Raw genomic sequence first — 22,595 nt, forward strand, 5'->3', positions numbered from 1 at the left:
CACACACACACACACACACACACAGTAGTTGTACTGTTAGACAGATGCTTCACACAATAAAAGACTTTACACAGAATTCACAGAATTCTCCAGTCTGCAGCTGAACAAAAGCTCCATTCTTGATGGAAATCTAATGTAAACGTCTCCTCGGGAGCCACTAACCCTCCAGTTACACAACAATGCAACGCTCAAAATCTGCTCTCTGTGCCTGTGCGCTCATTCAAATGTTAATCCAATATTCTGGCCATATCAAATCACTGTCAGGAGGACTGCTGACATCGGCACTAAGCAGCAGTCAAGTCCTGAAGCTGAGAGGGATGGGGCACAGTGGGGGGTTCAGGACCAACTCTTTGTGAGGAAGCGTTTGCACATTAATGAAATGAGACAGATAACTTTTAATGAGTCAAAGACAATGGCTACAAGACAATGGGTAGGCCAGAGAAGATTACAGTGGTGCTGGTAGTGAGTTTTCAGATGCTGCAAGATGTTGAGGGTTAAAATGAGGGTGGGGATGAGGGTGGGGAGTTGAGGGTCATGACAGGCACAAAAAAAGCCTATAGAGCTCTACAGCAGCTACATGTGGTTTTACCGTGTTTTTTTCTTTTTCTTCAGATTTTAGACAGACAATCTTACACATTCTAGATTAGGTGCACAATTTTGGCAGTGTAGAGTCTGTTACTGAATATGATTATGTTAATTTGTAAAAGACTGAGTTGTTCACACATGCATACTCAAAAGCAGGGAGAGCAATAGGCTTCATTGTGATTGGGACCTGGCATTGCAGTCTAGTGCCGCCTGAGGAGCTACAGAGATTTAAGGTACCAAGTGACACTATAGGGGAAAGCTGAGAAAAGCTCAGCTTCATGCAAATGTCTTCTGGGAGCATCAACCACACGAGAGCCAATCACTCACATTCTTTATGCCACTAGTAGAGTGGGGGGTCAGTTCCAGTGCAGGACTACAATGCAGCTCAGACACTATATTAAGACAGTTTAAACAATGCATACTGAGTTAAAAAAGACCACAAGCAAAGCTCTTCTGTACTTACTGTAAACAAATCACACAACAAGAAATGAACTCATTCCTCATGTGTAGCACGGCGGCCATGTCAGAAAACAACTCTTCAGTATGTAAATTATGTGCTCAGTGTAAAACACACACAAAGCTTCAGCTTCATGAGTGCCAAGAAGAAATGCAATAAGGTTTGCTGGTACCTGGTCATAAACCAAAGCACTAGACAAATGGAAATTTTGACCTTATGATAAAGTGACTTTGATTCATCATGTGGGAAACATGAATGTGTGTACCAAATGTAATGGTAAACCATCCATTAGCGGTCGTGTGACACTCATGATAGCGCTAGAAGAAAAGTCCTGAAGATGACCTTTCTGAACTGCAGGATGTTACAGGGACAGTGAGTTTGGTAATCTCTGGCAACATGGTTCTCAAGTGCTCTCCCTGATTGCCTTACAGAGAGTCCATTACATCTTGAAAAGTAGCGAGGCAAATTATTTGTTGTTTTGCTACATCCATATCACGATGCAACGTGAGTCTGGTTTCATGGAACTGCAGGATATTTTTGCAGTCGCCTATTCCGGTCACAAAATCTTGCATGTGTTTGATTGCAGAAGGACTAAATCAGCAATCCAGGGATGCTGATGCTGTATCCATGATCTCAAAATACTGCTGTCGGTACATTGGCTCTGGTGTTTCAAAGCTGTGTGGTGGCATGCCTCAATATTCTTGACAGGGCGGCATTTTTCTTGGCCTTGGCACAGTTGGACTCTCCAGGTTCAAGTCATGTGCTGCTGCAGTAGTATTTTCCCCAAATTCTTGAATCCACCTTCACAAAAACACTTTATGTCTTCTTTGAGCGTGTCAACCATCTGTCTAGCTTTCTGTAGGTGCAACTGACTCTTTTGGAGTGCTGCAGTGACTGTTTCAATGCGAGAATATGAGCCAGTTGGAATGTGAGCCAGTTAAAGTGATGAGGAATTTATTGGAAATCTATAGCTGGGCATGGTCAGTGTAGCAGTGGAAGTGGAAACCGTGACAATAGATAATGTTACCAAGGGGAAGCATGTACATGATGAACAGCAGAGGACCAAGCACTGAACCCTGAAGGATGCCTTGGGACAAAGTAGCAGTGGAGGAGGTGCAGTCGTTGATGCAGATGAACTTTTGTCTGTGAGATATTCCACCAGAATGTTGAGGGAAGATTTAAGGTGAGAGAGAATGGTGGTTGATGCTGTCGAAGAGTCAGAGTGTGTTTGCACTCGTTAGTGATCAGTTGGATAATTAGTCCCATAGATCAAAAAGAACACACATAAACACCCAAAATGCCAACCCATACACACACTGAGTGAGTGTGACAGTGAATATGGGAGTGTCTCATACAGAGGGTGAGGTAACAGGGGTCATGAGACAAGCAGAGAGCAGAGACGTGGAGGATGCCAAGGCTTAAAATATTCTATGATCACAGTTGGAGGTTTTCAAACAAGCCCTCTTTCTCACATAGACAAAGGCTGCATTGACTCCATTACTGCTGAGTGTTGCTCTGTGCCCTGTTTAAAGAAGACTCTGTACTTAAGTTTTAACCTTGTGTCTGGATTATATTTCCTTCAACATTTCCCCAATGTATTTTGTAACTAATAACATTTTTTAAACATTTGCAAAATGTTTGCTGTTTAGGAGTTATGTGTTATTATAGCACACAGTCACTGTGGGCAAGAATACATTTGGTTTCGCATCACTGACAAAGATGCACTAATAGTGTCTGAACAAATGAAAACACTTACACAGTTCTTAGTTCTGTAAACTACTCAAGCAGAGGTTAATGAAGGAAATGTACAGTATTTTTTATAGCACTGAACATATAGTAATTCTATTGATTATGACATTCCAGTCACCAAAGTTATTGCTGAGATCTGTGAGTGTGGCAAGAAACATGAGCAGTCAGACAATCAGACAGGTTATAAACCCCCCCCCCCGACTTAGTGAAACTTCCTTGTTAACTTTGACCTTCTGTACTTGGGACATTTCACACACAATCACTTTTAGTTTCCAAATAAAGTTGTAGCTATTCTGGTTAAATTGTTGGCTTGTTAATAACTTGTCTGATTGTCTGGCTGCTCATGTTTTTCTCTTAGGGCTCCAGTTAGTTTGACACAAGCACAGTTGTTTGTTGTTACTATTGGTATTTGTCGTTACCACTGGTTGTAACATGAAATGTCTGCACGAACCAGCTTTGTCTTCCACATGTACACTGTATGCATTGTATGCACTTGTGTATGGCAAAGTACATCCTGTATGAGAGGTTGGACTCTGGTAACAATAAAAACTATAAATTGAGACGGTTACAGAATGTACTTTAAATACATTGAATGAGTACTGCTGAAAATTGTTGATCATAAAAAGCATAAAAGAAAAATCGTATAGCCTCAACTTTAACTTTAAGGAGTGAGGGTTAAATTTCAGTGTTTTCTTGTCATTAAACATAACTGAGATTTATAGATATCAGTAAAGAGCAAGTTTATTCAGAAGGGGTTTCTGATTAGAGGCACTAAAGTACATGTTTATGTCAGTACATTGTATGACAAGTAAAGGAAAAATATTAAAAAATACACCAAAACTCATCTGCATTATTGTTCTGAGATGACTGAAGCTTCGAAAGGTCTGAAATAATGACTACAGAGTTATGTAACACATGATTTTGAGTCTGACAGTGCACCCCTAGTTTTAGATCCTGCCTCTTTCTTCCTTTTCATCAAAATGTAGGTGACAATTTATTATTTTATTCTTATTTTTTTATATCTACATACTTCTATACTTATTGTACATATGCCTGGTCAACAATTTGTCCAATAAAATCAATATTTTATATATATACTGTATCTTTATATAAGTTTCACAAAGGTAGGAACTGCTGTAGGGTAGTTGTACCGGACTGAATTTGATTGCACAGGGAATTCTTTTTCTGTGGTCAATGAGTGTCAGGGTAGGTTAGTGGTGATTTTGGGACTCAGTGACTGACTTATTACGGTACATGTAGGTAAACATGCTAACTTATTTATACTGTATACTGATAGATATTTAACAATAAAACAGCCTGGTTTGTAGATTATATGGCAACCAATTATAAATCAAACTGACCATGGTGTTTATAAAACAGGTGGCACTCAGTTAGACAGTATCCTATCATGGTAGTCCATCCTTTATCAGCATGGCTAAATTCATCAAACAGTACAAGTGGGATTTGAAATGATCACTGTGAAACATTTAAGACATTCAGTCACAGTAAGAAGATTCTGTTTGACACGTGGCTGTTTGGCAGTGAGGAGTCATTTCTCTCTCCTTAAGAAAAACTTGACCCATTGCCCCAGCTGAAAATGTCCATATGGCCCGCAGGATGTGTGTGTGTGTGTGTGTGTGTGTGTGCTGGAGCTCAAGCCAGCCAAGCGGCAGGTATAACGGTCTAACGCACATGTTGTCTGCTGCATCTCTGATCCCAACTCCCATGAGGAAATCAGACCATCTCATTAACCAGACGGCCTCATTGACCTACAGCCCTACATAACAAGCTCAGTCACAGTCAAGCTGTGTGTGTATGTACAATGGCTTCAGAAAGTGTTCTAGCACACTTTGTTTCCTTAATTTAAAATCGACATATTTATAATGAATTTTTTTTTTCCTGTAGATTGCATTATATTGAAAGGTGTTCATTCTTTTTATAATAAAATATAATTCAACAGCACCACAAACTACATCATTCAAAATGATCATTAAGTTACATCAACACTGTTCTGCAACAGTTTAGACAAAAACTGAACATTACAACCTTCAACCTACTAGACTGCTTCAGTTTTACATTAAGTGTACCTAATAAACTAGCAACTAACTGTCTTATGCCACATCTAGTCTTAAATTTACTGGCTTAAGCTTACATGCTTATTGTCTGTTAGAGCAGGTTTACAGTTGTATACTGTATATTTATAATATTTATAAAATATTAATATATTCATAAGTATTATCATATTTATAAATATGATAATATTTATGAAATCTCTACAATTTTTTATAAAAAAAGTGGGCAAATATGTTGAGGAGGAGGAGGAGGAGGAAAATATAACACAAAAAAGAGTTCAACAATATTAAACCCTTGAAGAGGAAAAAATACTGACACGTCAAGACCAATATTGGAGCTTCTCTAAATAAAATCTCCCTAGGAAATTGATTGTTATGAGACGTGGATACTACTTCCATCTGGTATCAGCATACTGTCTGCATCTGAATATCTTGGTGGGATCAAGAAAAACATATATTAATACATAACCTATCATTGTGTGAACTATGCAAGGGATCCTAAGGAGATGTACAGTAGATTTGTTTTAAAGTTAAGTATTCAGATACTGATCACATGTTTAATACCAGTTATAAAAGGGCTCAGGTATATTAAAGCAGATAGATGCAGAATGTGCTGCTGTCATGTAGTGTAATTCAGTAATATAATCACCTCCCAGTGGCTGAAGACCAACTGTGGACTGGCCAATCCGCTGGTCCTCTTGCGGATCTCGTCAGCAAATCCGAAGCTCTCAGCCACAGGCAGAACGGCCTTGATGCTGAACATGTCTGTCCCTTCCTTCATCTCTTCATGGAGAACACGACCCTCTCGCTTCCCCAGAACACCATACACTCGGCCTAATATAGGCAGAGACACAGGGTAAGGATAATGTGCACAGCAGAACACTGGTCATATTAGACTGTGTTTAAGAAATTATTTTCCAGCTGATGACACTTTAACAAACTGGTACCGCTCAAACTATATCCTGAGCCATACTGGATTTTTGAGACCAATAAAGATAACAATATTTGGGAGTTCAATAGATCTGATATGACAAAATATCAGCGGATAGTCTTTTTTAAAAACACAGACATATAACATAAATAAACAATCTTGATCCCTTAGATTTTGTTATCGTGACCCATAACATTTTACAGTTGAGATCGACTTGTAAGTGCTCTCTGCTGGACAAACTAAACTTAGTTTGGTATTTCTGTGCAGCTATTTTTTGTTACCTATTGAACAAAAATATACATGATACAGATATATCAGTAATAAGCTATTATCAGCTGATATATCAGCCTTGCCGATTTATTAGTGTAGCTTTAGTGTCGACTATACTTTCACACTGAAGGGCCACTGCAGCTCCACCCAAAGTTCCATTTCCACAGTAATCGACTTGCACTGTATTTGCCCAAATGTAAGACAACCCTGATGATGACTTTTTAAAGTATTCTGAATAAAACAGCATAAATAAAATAGCTTATCCGATGAGTCTCATCCCTAGACATGTTAGGCTGTAGTTGATGAGTGCTACAGAAAATAATCATAACTTTATTTTTCGTAAAGTGCTCAGTTTTTATTGTCCAATGCAGCAGTAGACAGTCAGTTCCAAGTTGACATTTGTGCCAAATTTGAAGAGGTTCCGTCAAGCGTTACTGAGATATCATGTCCACGAGAATGGGACGGATGGACAACCTTAAAACAATATGCCTCCAGCTCTGGCTGTTGCTGGTGGATGCATAAAAAGACATCGACAGCAATGATATTCACTTCACCTGTCAGTGGTCATAATGTTATGGCTGATTGGTGTATATATATATATACACAGTATATATTAAGACTGTCAGACTTTAATCTTTTCTTATTATGGTGGAAGGTCATCAACAACGCTCTCTTACCTAGCACCTCAGCGGTGGCCATGATCTCACAGGTATACATGGCAGCCATGAGTCTCTGAGGTTGAGCCTGGAAAGCATGACGGCAGGCCTCCTTCATGGCAGCGATCAACTGGCCGGAGACTGGCCCGTAGCAGTCTGCAGACGTAGCTTCTGGCCTGAATGTGGCCCAGGTTGTGACTGCTGCTGTGCCCTCAGCCTGTGTTGATGTCTCACTGCCACTTTCCAGTTTGCTTTCTGCTGAAGCTTGGTGTGATAATAAGTCCTGCAAGGAGTCCCGATTCTGAGGAGGGACTGAAGATTGGATGTCCCACCTCTCAATCGAGAAGCACACTCCCATTAGGGGCTCCTCACACATGGGCCCTGACAGAGTTGCTAGCTGGAAGCCGCTGATGATGCTGTTGTCAAAGTCTCGTCGAACTGCGGCCTGAGCTGGAGCCTCACCAACGCTGTCACTCCTGCCCAGACATTGCCACACTGAGGGACGCTCGTAGCCCTCCACACTGTTCAGCAGAATGTTGGGACCATACCTGAAAACAAAAACAGCAACATGGTGAACACTTTACAAGGTACCACAAACTCGTCCTTCAACAAGCCCAAGGAATGTAGTGCACCAACCGGGCTGAGCACCAACCAGTGCAAGGACCCTGTTGAAAAATGAATTGCATTTTGAGGTACTAAAGGTGCCTGAAAACTCACAAAATGTTTTATGGGTCTTGCTCATGGGCAAAATGGCTTGATAGCACCCCCTATAAAATTTCAACAAAGTAGCCCTTGCAGTAAATTTCACCAACGTACCAAACGTGACGGTAACATATAACATCCCAAGACTTACACAAAAGACCCTTGGAGCCATACCCTAAACCCAACGGAAAGTCAACCATTTTGAATTTACTGTGTAATTTTGGCACAGTTGTTGTCATTTACAGACATTTTACTTTAACAAACTCCTACAGAATTGATCAGATAGACTTCATATTTGGTCTTGAAAGATGTTTGCACTGGTAAATTAAACTTCATTGAACAGTGTGTCTGTGGTTTGTTAGCATCTTCTACAAAATTCCAATGAAGTTCCCCTTGCAGTACATTTCACCCACACCTAAGAATAAATAATAATAAATAAATAATAAAAAAAGCCTCTTGGAGCCATAGCACAGTAGAACAGAAAACAGAAAGACTTCTAACTGACATACAATTTGATAAGTTAAGTAATCAAGCAAATTTAGAAGTTTAGAAGGTCCTTTCTACAATTGAGGTAAATAAAGGCCAGACCTTTAAAGGGGTCAGTCTGCTCTGTTCTATGTTCTTCTCATGTATTACTGTATGTTGCATGTTAACTATGCCCATGTCATGAAGGTCATGGACAGACCTGCGGGGACCAAAAGCCCAGATACGCTCCACAGTGGTCCTCCACTTCCTCCCCTGCAGTAGGTTTTCCAGCTGGGCCTTGAGTTTGATGAGGGACTCCAGAGTCCCAAGGCTGATGTCCAGGTTCTTCCCCTCCCTCAGGGACATGTTTACCTGCTCCAGAGTCCGAATCAACTCTGAGCTACTCTCCAACAGACAGGTCACCTCTGAAAGGATAAACAACACCATTGTAGGGAAAATTAGCTCAATTTGGGGAAATATAATACATAAAAAAATTAACCATTTTAATTCTTTGATCAGTGAAATAATTTCAGTCAGCACAATAAAACTAAAAACTATTTATTTTGGTGATCAGAGTGTCTATAATGCACAAATAAACTTTAAGAAAGAATTAACTTGAATTTAGGTCGAACAAGCAACAAAGGAATCGACTTCATTAAACAAAGATAATGACTTTATATTTAAAATATTTATTACTACACACTGCTACAAAGGAAGGAACAACAACAACACAACAAATGCTAACTATACAGATAACAATGCTACAGTAATGGAATAAATGAAAATATCACTGGAGTTTTACAGGGAAAATATGCAACTGGTGAATAAACCAAAATATGACCATTACTGGAAGCAGCTTGTAAAACGCTGATAAATTTAGGGTCATGATTGGATAGAGTAGCCAATCATAATTTCTCAATTTACCCAGTTAGCTCTTTTTGTTGAAGTTAGTTGGGGCGGGATGGAGACAGAATAGGACACGTAGCGCTGGTAATAAAGGAAATCTGCAGTTGCATTCCTGTGATGGTTTTTTATAGAAAAAGTTTGGGACAGTGACCAATCTGTGGGCATGTTTGCCCTCCTAGGGGCAGTGTCATCACCTCCCTCTGGGCACATTGTCCATTAAAGGCCAGATGTCACATGGTTAATCATCTTACTTTTAAGACCAGTTCATAAAAAAACAATAAAATAACTCAAACAAAGATCTGGTGTCCAGACACCCAGGTGATCAATGCTCAATGTTCAGGACGAAATTTTGGTCCAAACTTCCTCATAGAGCTGCTCCAGCTCAGACAGATTCTCAGGATGTCTGGTGTGAGCGGCTCTCTGAGGTCAGTCCACAGCATCTCTACTGGATTCAGGTCTGGTCTCTGACTGGACCACTCCAGAAGGTGGATTTACTTTGATGTTTAGGGTTGCTGTCCTGCTGCATCAGCAGCTTCTCCTCAGCTTCAGCAGGTGGACAGACATCCTGACATCCTGGAAGAGACCTTGATAAACTTGATGATGTGAAGCTGTAAAAGTCAAGAGGCAGCAGAGACCCAGACCAGGATGCTCAACACCACTCATTGGCCTTGTCCACATCACCTGATGTTGCCTGGCTGTTCTTCTCTTTATAGCCAGTGATGGTCCTCATCCCCTTCCACACCTCTCTGGTGTTGATGTGCTGCAGCTTCCTCTCTACTTTCTTTTTGTAGTCCTCCTTCGCCTGCTTTAATCTCCTCTTCAGCTCATGTTGCACACACCTGAGCTTCTCCCTGTCTCCATCCCTGAAGGCCTCCTTTTTCTGGTTGAGGAGGGTCTTGATGTTACTGGTGATCCAGGGTTTGTTGTTTGGAAAGCAGTGTACAGTCCTTGCTGGTATTACAGTATCCATACAGAAGTTAATGTGGTCCGTGGTACATTCAACCATTCTATCAAGGTCAGGGTCCTTGCTGTTATCCTGTTCCTGTGACTCCAACAGGACATTCCAATCTGTGCACTCAAAACAGTCCTTTAGAGACTCACTGGCCTCCGGGGTCCAGTTCCTGAATGAGCGGGTGGTTGCAGCCTGCCCCAGTACACAGGGTTTGTAGGAAGACTCAAGAAAAACCAGATTATGATCTGATCTGCCAAGTGGTGGTAGAGCTGAAGCAGTGTAGGCCTCCTTGACTTTAGCATACAACAGATGCAGATGACACAAGACCTTATAGGTGTTTAGATACATTCATTGTACAGCATGATTTACACCTTTCTTTTGAATCTTTAAGGCCCCAGTGCTGCTTGAAACAAAGTGCTCATGGGATTGTCTAACAGTGCCTAAACCTCCATAGAACTGTGGGGATGGGGGCCGGGCTACATTTCACATTTGTTATAACTTTCTGAAAAGGCAATCAGACAAGACTATTCAATTCACACAGTGACTGGCCAAGTGTGTTGAGGTGTGAAAGTTGGATTTGAGATTCTCTCTCTTTTGTTGTAATCAATTGAGTACAAAACAATAGATGCCTGCAACTGTTTAAAGGTACAGTAGCACCAAGGTCTCCTACTGCCTTGAAGCTTTAGTGATGTCCCTCACTTGTAAGGTGCTTTGGATAAAAGCCTCTGCCAAATGAGTAAATGTAACATGTAAATGTGAATGAGTGTGTAATTATTCCATCTGGTAGATTTCATCATGTGTAACCTCTCTCTACGATAGCAGGGCCTTGCTGGATGGTCTTTCTGTATAGTTATCAACACTTTTGCCTTTAGACATGGTTGGATAACGCAACACACAGCCTAGTTTGTTGAAGTATACTGACATCTTTAAACTGATTAGTGTGTGTTCAGGTCTTACCCTGAGGCAGAGGGATTGCCCGGACGCTGATGGTGGCCATTCTGTTGGGTGTGGTGAGGGTCACCAGACCACTGGGGTCCACATGTAGGGTGTCTGATGAACGACCTTGCAAGGCCTCTTCTTTTACCTAGCATCAGATACATACACACTGACATGTTTGAACACCAGTCATTTGTATTGAGAGATGATTTCTCAGTGTTCCAACAATCCAACAAATCTGCTCCTTGCTCCACTGCTATTCTAACTGTCCACTTCTCCTCTTCCACTCTGGTGATGTAAAAAATGTCACTTGAACACACCAGCTGTAACAGACATCCTCTCCTGTGTCCCAAGTCCCAGTAAAGACGTTGCAGGCACAAAATGCTCAGCACAGGAAACTTTACATAACTGGTTGAAGCTGATGTTGACTATAGTTCAATTACTGTGCAGTTGACTCACCTGGTGAATGATTGCTACTTTCTGCTGCCTGCCCAGCTCTTCATTCACCATATCCACTTTTGGAGGACGTACCACGGTTTCTCTGAATGGAATAATGGGCTTTGATGCACTGATTTCAATTTTAGCAAACCTATAAAAAGACAAGTGAAACTTGTGTTAGTGATACTGGTGACAGACAATTTGTTCTCCAACGTCCACAAAGGTTTGATGCTTTCCTTTGTCATATACTGTATCTATGGTAACCAGATACCTTTGGGTTTTGGCCTGTTGATTGGATAAAACATTTATTATTAAATTTTAATACATCACTTTAGCGCATGAGGAAAGTATCATGGGATGTTTCACTGTCTCAAAGATGATGAAGTGATTCATTGACCAAAAAAGTAATCAACAGATAATAAAAATAATAGTTTGCTGCAGCCCTTGGGTAACAAGCTGCTAACTAGCACTAAATGTAAGCTACAGCTACGGCTATTCTCTGGGCAACATGAAGATCAAAATACAAAATTCAGTGGTAATTCATCCAATAGTCGTTGAGATATTCCAACCTGCACCCAAGTCATCATGTTAGCATGGCTAAAACCAGGACATGCAAACCTAACCGTACCACCGCTTATACTAAAACAATTTGAAATTGATTATTTATTTATGCCCTATGAGAAATTCAGGTGTCCAGTAGCTCGTTTAGTAATAATAAGAACAATAATAGTTAATAATAAACAATAATAGTTATATTAGTCCAGTTCATGAGCCATTGTCTTTGGCAGATGGGTTCTACAGCCTGATGGCAGTGGGGACAAAGGATCACCTGAACCTCTCTGTTCTGCAGCGCAGTGAGATTAGACGTTGGCTGCATCCAGAATATTTTGGAGAGTGTGGTTGGTATTGTAACATACACCTAATCCATCACCAAGAAGAAAGTGCTCCTATTCCCTTTTTAAGTTCTTACTCTACAGATGACACTGCACTCTACTTCTGGTTTTGGTAACAAGACTAGGTCAGGGAAAACCACAGGAAATGAAAGTGAACTGCTCCCAGATCAAAGCCTTGTCTGTCTTGTTTCTGAGACATCTTTCTGACAGAGAGACTAATGGGGTTAAAGACAAGACCTCCTTCACAGGTAACAAGAGGCCATTTCGGAACTTGTCTTTTTTACATCACAAATCAAAAAAAAATCACGTCATTGTTCATTGTCACTATGAACAATAACACATTGTAGAGGTGGGCTTTAAATCTGTGTGCTGCTCAATCTGTTCACAGACACAACATATTCAGGCTTGATTAGTGCCCACGTTATTTCGCCAGCTTATAGGTAAGTGTTTTTTTAAACATGGACAAATGTAGAACTGAAATGATGACTTCATTAATCGATTAGTCAATCAAAAGAAAGGTATTTCTCAAGCAGAAATGTCAAACATTCACTAACTGCAGGTTCTCAAATGTAACAATTTGCTGCTTTTCTGGTCTTTTATAGAACAGACAATATTTTGGGGTTTGGACTTTGATTATGACATTTTGTGCTCAAGAACACTTAGAACATTTATGTTTTATAGGCAAAACCATTAATTCATTTATTGGGAAAAAAATAATCTCACATTAATCAATAATGACAATAATTGTTAGTTGAAGCACTAGACATATATGTCTCTTTTCAATAATGTGCTCTATTAAACTATTTCAGGTCAGTCGGGTAGGGTGATGCTTCAACATATATAGTTACTTAACCTGCAGGTCAAACTACTTTTCTACAAATCAAGTATTTTAATGGTGTTTTATGTACTTGAATAATGTTTTTTCCTGATGCTATTATATTTATGATATATGTGTCAATCCAAAGTCTGATGTATCATATTCCTCTGTGCCACAGAGCGCCATTGTTTACAAAAACTATTAAAACATATCAGTGAGCCATATTGTTGTATACCCAGTACAACAATGTGACATGTTCCTTCATTACCATCAACACACACACTGTATTTTATTAAAGCCAACCCCACAAACAACTGTCCTGTTGATGAAAATACTCACTAGAGCAACAAATGTGGATTAATCCAACACCAAAAATAGTCCCCAAAAGTATACTCTTCCCTCCTGTTTGGGTAACATTGATGCTTTAAACTAGTGCCCAGCTGTTTAATGAAATTACTGAGCCCTATATATATAAATGATACTATCTATTTGTGAGATATTTTTTTAATTTACATCCTCAGTAGGAAGCAATGGGCTGGAGGCACGAGTAGGGATGTCACAAAGTATTGAGAGACAAACTCTAATACATCACTGGTTTTGTTCATTTCATAGGATTTGTTGAATAAAAGCATACAAATATAATATTGCCAACCTTTTCCTTTAAATGCAAGCATAGTATTAACAGAAATGATTTGTGTAACAGCATTTCAAATTATTAACTGTCTATTAACTGCAGTCAGTGTGACTTGGTTTATAACTGCAATACAAAAGGTCCATGTCGGCCTCCCAGATGGGCTGGAACATCCACAGTGATTAGGCTGTTTGTCTAACTGCTGCTGTCTGCTGTTACAGGCTTTACTAAACAACACCAAAGATTCTTGGCTGACCCAGGGTTCACTGGGTCATTCCTAAAAAGATGTCTGTGTTTATATTTGTGTTAAGGGCTGAGATGGCATTACTTACAAACACAGACACAAAGACACAGACAGTCACATGCTCGTCTAATCCAGTTAGACACAGCAACAGAAAACAGGACAGAAAACAGGTAATCCCAGCTGCTCACTGACCCTGACGCTGATACGTTCTCTCCCTCTGTCACTCAGCTAAGGGTGATTTGAAATTAGCCAAAACCACTATTAGGTCCCATGAAGATGTCTGCAGCCACTTTAAAACCTTTCTTATGAAATGCGATAATGCAAATGTGGGTACAGACCGGTACAGATGTATAAGCAACAGGTGAGTTCAGGAAAAATGTTGTCTGAGATAATTCAAATAAAACAACCAAAAAGCTTTTTCAGCAATCCAACCCTTACAGCACACCTGTCAAACAAGACCGCTTCCCATTGGATGAGAGAGAGAGAGAGAGAGATAATCCCCCCAGAGTGCTGGAGCTGTGATGTCACAGTCGCGTGCATGCTCGGTGGCTGAACGCTGACCTCATTCTAATGCACTGCAGGTCAGGCTGCCTGCCAGCGATGTCACAAAGGGCTCAGACTGCCATCTGCCAGCCAACGTGACTCCATGTCAGAGAGGTGTGGATAAAACACTGTGGTCATTCTGGAGGCTGGAGTGTGTGCAGTTGCATTTTATTGCTTGGTGGTTTTCATGTTTTTGTGCATAGTGAAAATATTAGAAACAAACCTTTTGTATAATTCATGCCAACACAAAGTACGGCCGCCAAATATGCAACATAACTGAGTCAACAAAAATAACTTTGGTAGCACCCTAAACAGTTATTATGTTTGCATTAAATTACATCATACAAGTGTTTCTACTTCGCTGTTAAATTAGTGTACATTTAACTTTTTTTTTAACTGATTTTAGGGTTTACAAACTGATGTGTCTGTGTGTCCTTGCTGTAGCACACAGGGGAAATGCCCAGTAAATATGTATCCAAGAAACAGTATTCACTTCATCTTTTAATTTTGGATTATTACAATATATGTCACTGAAAGATTATCACCTGTTTTATAATGGAATAACAACCACAAAGCATATTAAATTAAATTAAATTAGCGTTAAACAGCGCTCTCCACCACCATTATCAAAACACCACATGAGGGAATATGTTTATGAAGAATTTCCCTGTAAGGGGCAATAAAGTTACTTTGAATTTTTGAACTCTAAACTTTCAGAATGGAATTCATCATCCAGTAGAGTTCAGTGACTTGGAGAATCAATACTAAGGAGCACTGAAGCTGTTCTGGCAGTATGTGGTGGCCCAACACCTTACTAATACCCTTTTTACATCAAAATCAACAGGTATAAGCAGATTTTTTTAAGTGAATGTAAACATGCTAAAAAAGGTGTTGACTCCTTTTACACTGCCAGCTGAGTTTGCCTGAGAGGACACACACAACTGCAGGGAGCAGTGTCATCACATTCAGTTATGGAGTACACACACACGCAGGGGAGAAAGAGTGAGCTGCTAGCCGTGCAGACGGGTAAAGCGGATAATGTCTCATCCTCAGGTTGGTGCTGATGTAAGTGTTGCAGCCTCTGTGTGTGATGATTCGGTGATTGTATGTTTTGTTTGTACAAATTTTGCTCTCAGTCTTTCATTCCAGAGTGCAATGTAGCCGCATCATACTGGACAGGTGTGTTTGAAGTGTTTGTGCTCTGAAAGACGTCACAGCAGGAAAAGAGGTGAAAATTGCATTTGGTGTATTTTTCTCTAGCCTTTCCAAAACCAAAATCACAACAGCAAAAGTGGAAGAAATTCAAAAAAAGTAGCCTTCCCTCCAAGGCTAAGAAACATTTCATTAGCTAACTAAATTATCTTGTGGGGACACAGGTTACATTAAAAAAGCCCCATTCAGAACAAACACATCCACTGTGTTGTATTTCCCCACTGTGGAAGTCCTGGATGGTAGTAAGAGGACCAGATGGGACTGGAACCTATTTGATTGGATCTGGTATCTCATTTGTCACTATCAGAATCTGTAAATACATTTTGGGTAATATCTTTGTCTGATCTGTCATTCTTTTTTCCTGATTGAAGTTACTTTTAAATCACTCGTTCGCCTATTTTGGGGAGAGAGAGACATCAATAACTCAGGTCATGCAGTGGAGCACTGCTGCTGGTGCTGCACAGTGATTAAATAGAGCGGAGATTGATTGACAAACAGACAGAACAAGTCACTTAGGTTTCTCTTTGGTTTCTTAACCCAATTTCATTTTACCCTGATTGGAGCTACTCACAGACACAAGAGAAATGACAGGTAAGAGACGGGACAGTCACAGAGAGAGAGAGAGAGAGAGAGAGAGAGCGAGCGAGAGAGAGAGACAGAGAGAGAGAGAGAGAGAGAGAGAGAGAGAGAGAGAGAGAGAGCGCAAGTTGCAACTGTTTCTACGTGTCTCCCCCTGCTGATTTGGAGTGATAATTGTGAATGCTCTGACTATTAAATGTAAACTAGAAAATTCCAGGGAAATTATGAGTGCCACGAGGGGTTCCTGCCGGGATGAGTACATGATTTATTTCCAGTGTTCAAAAGTCACCCTGATCATATTCTGGTTTTGAGAAATGTCTTGATATAAAAGACTCTGATATAAAACAATGTCACATCCCTCCATCATGTATTATGTGGGAAATATCTCATATTCTGTGTTGATTTTTTTAATAAAACAAGAGGCAACATGTCTTCAAACTGGCATTTAAAGGGTTAAAATCCTGAAACCTAATAAACATTTGGTAGGTTTGAGCAGAACTGAAGTGGTTTAAGAGATGTATGCAAAAAAAAAGCAGAAAAAAATATTGATATATGATGATTTTATAGCATTTTCTTTGTGTGTCCTTTTTTGGACACGAGGAACCCCAGAGGGTACAAAATGTGTTACCAGTGTATAATAGACCTGTAACAGTAACTGACATTAGATTTTAAAAATATGTCAAAAAAGACACTTTCTTGCAGAAATCCATACCTTCAGCTGTAACACAGCCAAAATGATCAGCAAATCAAAAAAGAAAAGTGAAGAAAATGTCCAAAAAAGGACAGAGGGACCCCTGAGGGTTAATAAATCCCATGAACCGCTATTTAAATTACCACTATTATGTTTTTTTCGGTGCTAAATTTAACATTACTGGGGAGGAGAGCAACGCGACTAGAAGTGACAGCGAGAGAGGGCTAGTAGCTTCTCCTCTCCTCTGTCTCAGCGGAGACCGTCACAACTTCATTCACTCATTTAACAAAACAAAAAGAAAAGCAACAAAGGAAGCAGTAAATGGACTTACATATTTAAGACCTAACTAAATGTAATTTAAGACCTAACATGCGGCTAATGTAAAGCTAGCGGAGCTTGGAGAGTTGGTTATCTGGTTGCTAGGCACGCACACACGCACACAGGTCAGGAGCTGCCGTTGCCATGGCAATGTGAAAATCTGCCCAGAATTTGGCTTCTACATGGCTTAAAACAATTGCAAATTATGAGAAAACCGTTACTTCTTTTCAAAAACCGAAAACACCGTGACAGACACTGAAGCCAGAAGTTTCTTACAGTCTCTATTTTATTCAGATATTCCTTAAAATGAGTGAGTAAGCTCAGTGCGAAGACAGAGTGAGATTCTTTTGAAAAAAAAGAAGACGATTACATTAGGTGTCAATGAGAGTGAGACAGGTATTGCTGCTGGACTCGGCACCCCCGTTTAAATTTTGTGCAGACCCTGCCTGTCAAAGTTACATTTTATGAATCCCAACAACTATGTCTACATTTTCAGAAAGAATTATTTGTCTCCTTTTTACGGTTTGGCCGTGAGCTCGAGTTAAAAATAAAAATAAAGGTTATTTTTTACTGCTTCACGCACTCTAGCCAACTGACGCTGTCACTCTAACTTTGAAGAAAAAGTGATTTCCACTCCTCCTTTGAGTGCTCATAGTTTGAAAAGTTTACATGTTATGTAAAAATGGTTTCTGTGTTTTGGAGAGAGCAGAAGTTTTCCTCCGTTTTATAGTTTGAATCACATTTCTACGCGCAGGTATGAGAGAGCTAGGTGACTCAGAAAAAAGGTGAAATTTTTTAGAAAAAAGGTGAAATTTTGTGGGTTTTTAAAGAAAATTCCAAAGCATTCCTAATGCATTATTTATTCCCAGTATTTTGGGAATAACTTTGGGAAAAATTGGAATTTTAACACCAAAAGTCATAGCACCTCTTTCGGGATCAAGACGCACGTTTTGATGTATATATTACCGGGGTTTTCTCAAAGCTGCGGGATGAGTTACGTGCCAAAATTTGGCGGAAGAATAATAATAAGCCCGAAGGAATATTAATAGATGCCTCGGAGCTGAGCACCCGTGGCACTAATAATAATTGTTTTTTGTATGTTAGGACAGTTTTTTTTTTTACTTTTTATTGGCCCTGCCAATGTCTTTACCATGCCTCTCTGTGTGCCTGACACCCCCCACCCCCTTCAAAATGGTGAAATATGCGACTCTGTTGACATCACTGATCTTTTTCTGTTAATGTGGAAGGAGTACAGGAGATACTCTTGTGCATTCATTTGTGAGTAAATATTTTCTCTTCTGACAGTGAACAAGAGGAGACAGAGGTTCGAGATCACTGACTGTCATCTCTGTGACCTACTTCCAAACTCCACAGACTTACTCCTGAACTGACAGCTATTCTTTTGTCAAAGCCCTGGCATCACTGGTGACTGCAATTTAGTAACAATATGATCATCTTTGAATTCAAATGAAGCTACAAAGTGCTTCATTCAACTTCAAAAGTTTGGACACCTCTGTTTTACACAAAGCAGCCAAACAGGTGAAACTGTTTGATTGTACATTTGTCCTTGTTATACTTACAATATCAAAACTAACTCTACCTAAATCTACTACTCTGCAGTAGAAGAGCATTGCTGTACCCTTGTCTTCTACATGAACCATCAGCTAGTGAGGATGATGATGATTTGCCTGGGAAAGGCAGATTAGATTTTATGTATACGGCCATCAAGAGTGTATTTAAGAACCCTTTTACAAGATTCTCAATTGAAGTGGGTAATGGAAAACATAAAAAATTCACCAGAGACAGCTTTTTCAATTAAATCAAGCGGCTAGTTAGCTTAATTAGCTAGCTAATTATGATAAAATGTGTCAGAAACAGTTGTCATTTCAACCAACAAGATCAACAGTTGCCAGATAGAAATGAGAAGCTGCTTTTGTTTATTTGTGTTTGACACCAGGAATGCGTAATTTCAAAAATGACCAAGAACATTATCACTACAAACTGCATATGTGGCTGCCAGAATGGAAATCTTGGGAAACATAGCAACAGTGGGTAATAGTCAATTTGACTTGACTGAAAATCATCTTTAATTTTAAATGTAATAGATTTACATATCAGTAGCAGACAGACACAGTCTGAGACTTTATATAAGTGTGATTTTTAGAAGTGTGTGCAGCCACATGTAGAGAAATGTGTACGACCTTGCTCTGTCTATACTTGTCTGTCTCTTTTCATCCTCTCTGCACTCTCCTCCTCTACACTTCTGGTCTTTAAACTGTTTCTTTGAGGTTGATTTTTCGACTCATAAATGTACTTGAGTTCACCCGATGAAATTTGTTCCACTTCAGGGTTGTCTGCCTCCAACACTCAGACTAGTTTCAGATTACATCACTGTTTATCCAGAATCATATAAAATATGAACCATTTGTGTGAAATTTTGTCACAATTGCCGTTTGAGGTCTTGGGTTACAGCTAAAAACATACGGCTGGCTTTAACACCGAATTTAATAATGGACACAACACCAGAAAGAAGTTTACTACTTTAAAGTTTATTGAAAATAGATGGGTTATCCTGAAATGAAAACAGATATCTTGCACCACAAAGGTGCTGCTGCAACAGGAGGGAGAGAGAGAGAGCTGAAAAAAAGGGCTGGCCTAAATAGACTCAGCCCACTAGTCAGCACAGGTGTGTGTCAATCAAGCGATCCACCTAGAGGGATCAGCAACAGGATCAACAGGAAACACCAAAATAAAAGAATCCAACACTATGTAACAATGTGTTTTGTGTGGTCACAGTGACATTGAAAGAAATTCCCTGAAGGCGTTACTGAGATATTGCGTTTACAAGGCCAAAACTTTGTTTTATGAAGTGACCTTGACTCTGCATCGATCACAATACGGCTACAAATCAAGTAAGCAATCAGAATACAGCTACAAACCGACCAATTACAATACAGCTATAAATTAACCAATCAGAATGCAGCTATAAATCAACCAATCAGAATACAGCTACAAACCAACTACCGAATCAGCATACAGCTACAAACCAACCAATAATAATAATACAGCAGCAAACCAACTAACCAATCAGAATATGGCTACAAATCAACCAATCAGAATACAACTACAAACCAACAAACCAATCAGAATACAACTACAAACCAACAAACCAATCAGAATACAGCTGCAAACCAACTAACCAATCACAATAGAGCTACAAATTTTTTATCTGTTTTTGTTATTTATGTACCTTTATTTTCATGTTATGTGTGATTTTCCATCAGGTAGTTACTATAATAATTATTTGATGAAACTGTTCCTATTATTAAATCAGACCAAAGCTGTTTAGTGCCGTACATGTTTACACTGTTTAGCAATTAATGTTGCACAACAGTATTTGTACTGCAATCTGATTCAAGGATATAACACGAAACGCTACTTTTGCTGAACAGAAAGTCGAAAGAGAGGACTGAATGTGACTCTTGTTGCAAAGAAACCTTCATACCTGCAAGCATGTAGGCCTGTGTCAGCACATCTGATCAGTTAATGAGAACACATCACAGTATGATACACTTTATTGTTCACTTATGCTGATAACTGACAGTCAGGATATAACATGACCTGCACCCCAGAGGAAGAGAAGCTGGACTAGTAATCACAGTCAGGTTGTGGGTTCACCCACGCATCACTATTTCAGATGCTGCCAGGATTTAATGAACTGAAGGAAATTTTCTCTGCCGATTTTGGTTGGAGAGTGTTTAATTGAAATGAATTATTTATATTTTAACTATTCATTGGTTATTGCCGCACATATTCAGTAGTCAGTAATTTGTTTGAAATAACGTATTTTTCATATAATAATCATATAAACAGTTTGACCACATCATTATTATATTACGACCTGTCCAGGGTGTACCCTACGTCAGCTGGATTGGCTTCAGCACCCCCACAACCTTATAAGGATAAGTGGTATGGATAATGGGATTATTACAGTAACTACTTGATGGAAAAAACAAACAGACATACATACACACATAGAGCTAGATAAATTATGGAACCATATAAAACAACAATCGTGTATCATGCTAGACTGTTGAGGTCCATGTTAAACAGCTGGTTTTCTTGGTTCTTCTTGGTTTGAGAGTTTATATGAAGAGTCACACGTGCATGTGAGCGTGCAGTCACAGGATGCGCATGCAGACTTAAGCACACTTGTGCATACACACAGTGTTGGGGAGTAAGTAGTTACATGTAACAGGATTACATCATGAAATCACAAAATAAATGTAATTATAATCTGTTACAGTTATTAAGAAGATATTGTAATCAAATTACAGTTACTAATCAAAATGTTGTTGATTACAAAGGGGTCCCATCTCATTCTATCTTTGCGTGAAAAAGCTGATAACATTCAGTCTGTTGCTTTGGCCGAGCAGGAACACCTTCTGCTGGCATGTTTACATTACTTATTACTTTTTTAACAGGGTAATTAGTCATCTGTTAACTATTACATTTTGAAAGAAAACTTCCCAACACTTCACACGCATGTGTCACACGCATGTGACCAGCATGTGGGTCTACACATGTGGGCCTTTACGTAAATAATCACACAAGTATATGTACGTGTGTCTCGTCCTCCGTGGCTGCCACTTGTTGCACAGTTGCAGCTCTACACACACTGCATCACAATCTTAGTCCTGACAATCTGCTCACTTAGCAGAGTGACAGTGTTTATGGTGGGGACAGAGTACTTTTAAAGGGGATGAAGGCATGGATGTGATTGGCCACAGTCTTCACCAGCAGAATTGGTGACTGTTTTACACTTCCACAATATTTTGTCTAAAGATAACTAAAGATACAGCAGAGACACAGGTGATTGACACTTTACGTGATTGTCAAATAAAAAATTTGCAGAACACAAAATACTTTGTCCCAGCACTACACAATGCAATACATAAATTTAAGTGTAACAAAAAATGAATAATAAATGTCTATACATTAAAATTACTGTTGGGACTCATGATTCAAGAGACCAGATGTTTCTTTGCTCCACTGGACAAAGGAACTCACACTCCACAGTTCCTCACCGTTCACACCTGGGGACGACCCTTCCCCCAACGGACCTTACTGGCCATCCAGCGTGGGTCAGCGTGTGACATGTGACCCCCAAGGGTGTCACCAAACAAAACCAAATCTCCTTCTTCTCTTCTCTCTCTTCTCTTCTCTTCTCGGCTTGCTCTGGAGAGCAGCTCCTGCTCTCTCGTCTCGGCTCTTCAAAGGGCAACAAGGCCCCAGCCCAGGTCAGCTCTGCTACCTGAGAAACCAGCTCTCTTGCCAGCCTGCTCACAGCAGCCTGCAAACACTCTTCTCCTCAACAGCAGCGACCTGCTTTGGATTAACTCAGAGTGAACCAAGTCCTCGTCAGAATCAGCAGCTACGACACAAGGCCAGCTGGTTTTCCAAGCAACAGGAGTCGTAGCAGAGTTAGTGTGGAACAGCTAGATTAATGGCTCCAGATTAATGGTAATAAATTGAGACTGAAACCATA

The 22,595-nt window shown here is 39.8% G+C and overlaps 1 protein-coding gene across 2 annotated transcripts in view; it reads right to left on the reverse strand.

The window, feature by feature from the left end:
• efl1 (elongation factor like GTPase 1) overlaps window positions 1-22,595 on the reverse strand; it is a 117,063-nt gene that overhangs the window by 3,144 nt on the left and 91,324 nt on the right. For both annotated transcript variants that reach the window (XM_022741190.1, XM_022741183.1), the window contains 5 exons: window positions 11,141-11,270; window positions 10,703-10,829; window positions 8,108-8,312; window positions 6,742-7,268; window positions 5,513-5,697 (listed from right to left, as the gene is read on the reverse strand). In XM_022741190.1, the coding sequence (XP_022596911.1) occupies window positions 5,513-5,697; window positions 6,742-7,268; window positions 8,108-8,312; window positions 10,703-10,829; window positions 11,141-11,270 (1,174 nt within the window). The remainder of the gene's footprint in view (window positions 1-5,512; window positions 5,698-6,741; window positions 7,269-8,107; window positions 8,313-10,702; window positions 10,830-11,140; window positions 11,271-22,595) is intronic.

Source organism: Seriola dumerili, unplaced genomic scaffold (genome assembly GCF_002260705.1).
Source record: "Seriola dumerili isolate Sdu_G_001 unplaced genomic scaffold, Sdu_1.0 BDQW01000003.1, whole genome shotgun sequence".
NCBI classification, from domain to species: Eukaryota; Metazoa; Chordata; class Actinopteri; order Carangiformes; family Carangidae; genus Seriola; species Seriola dumerili.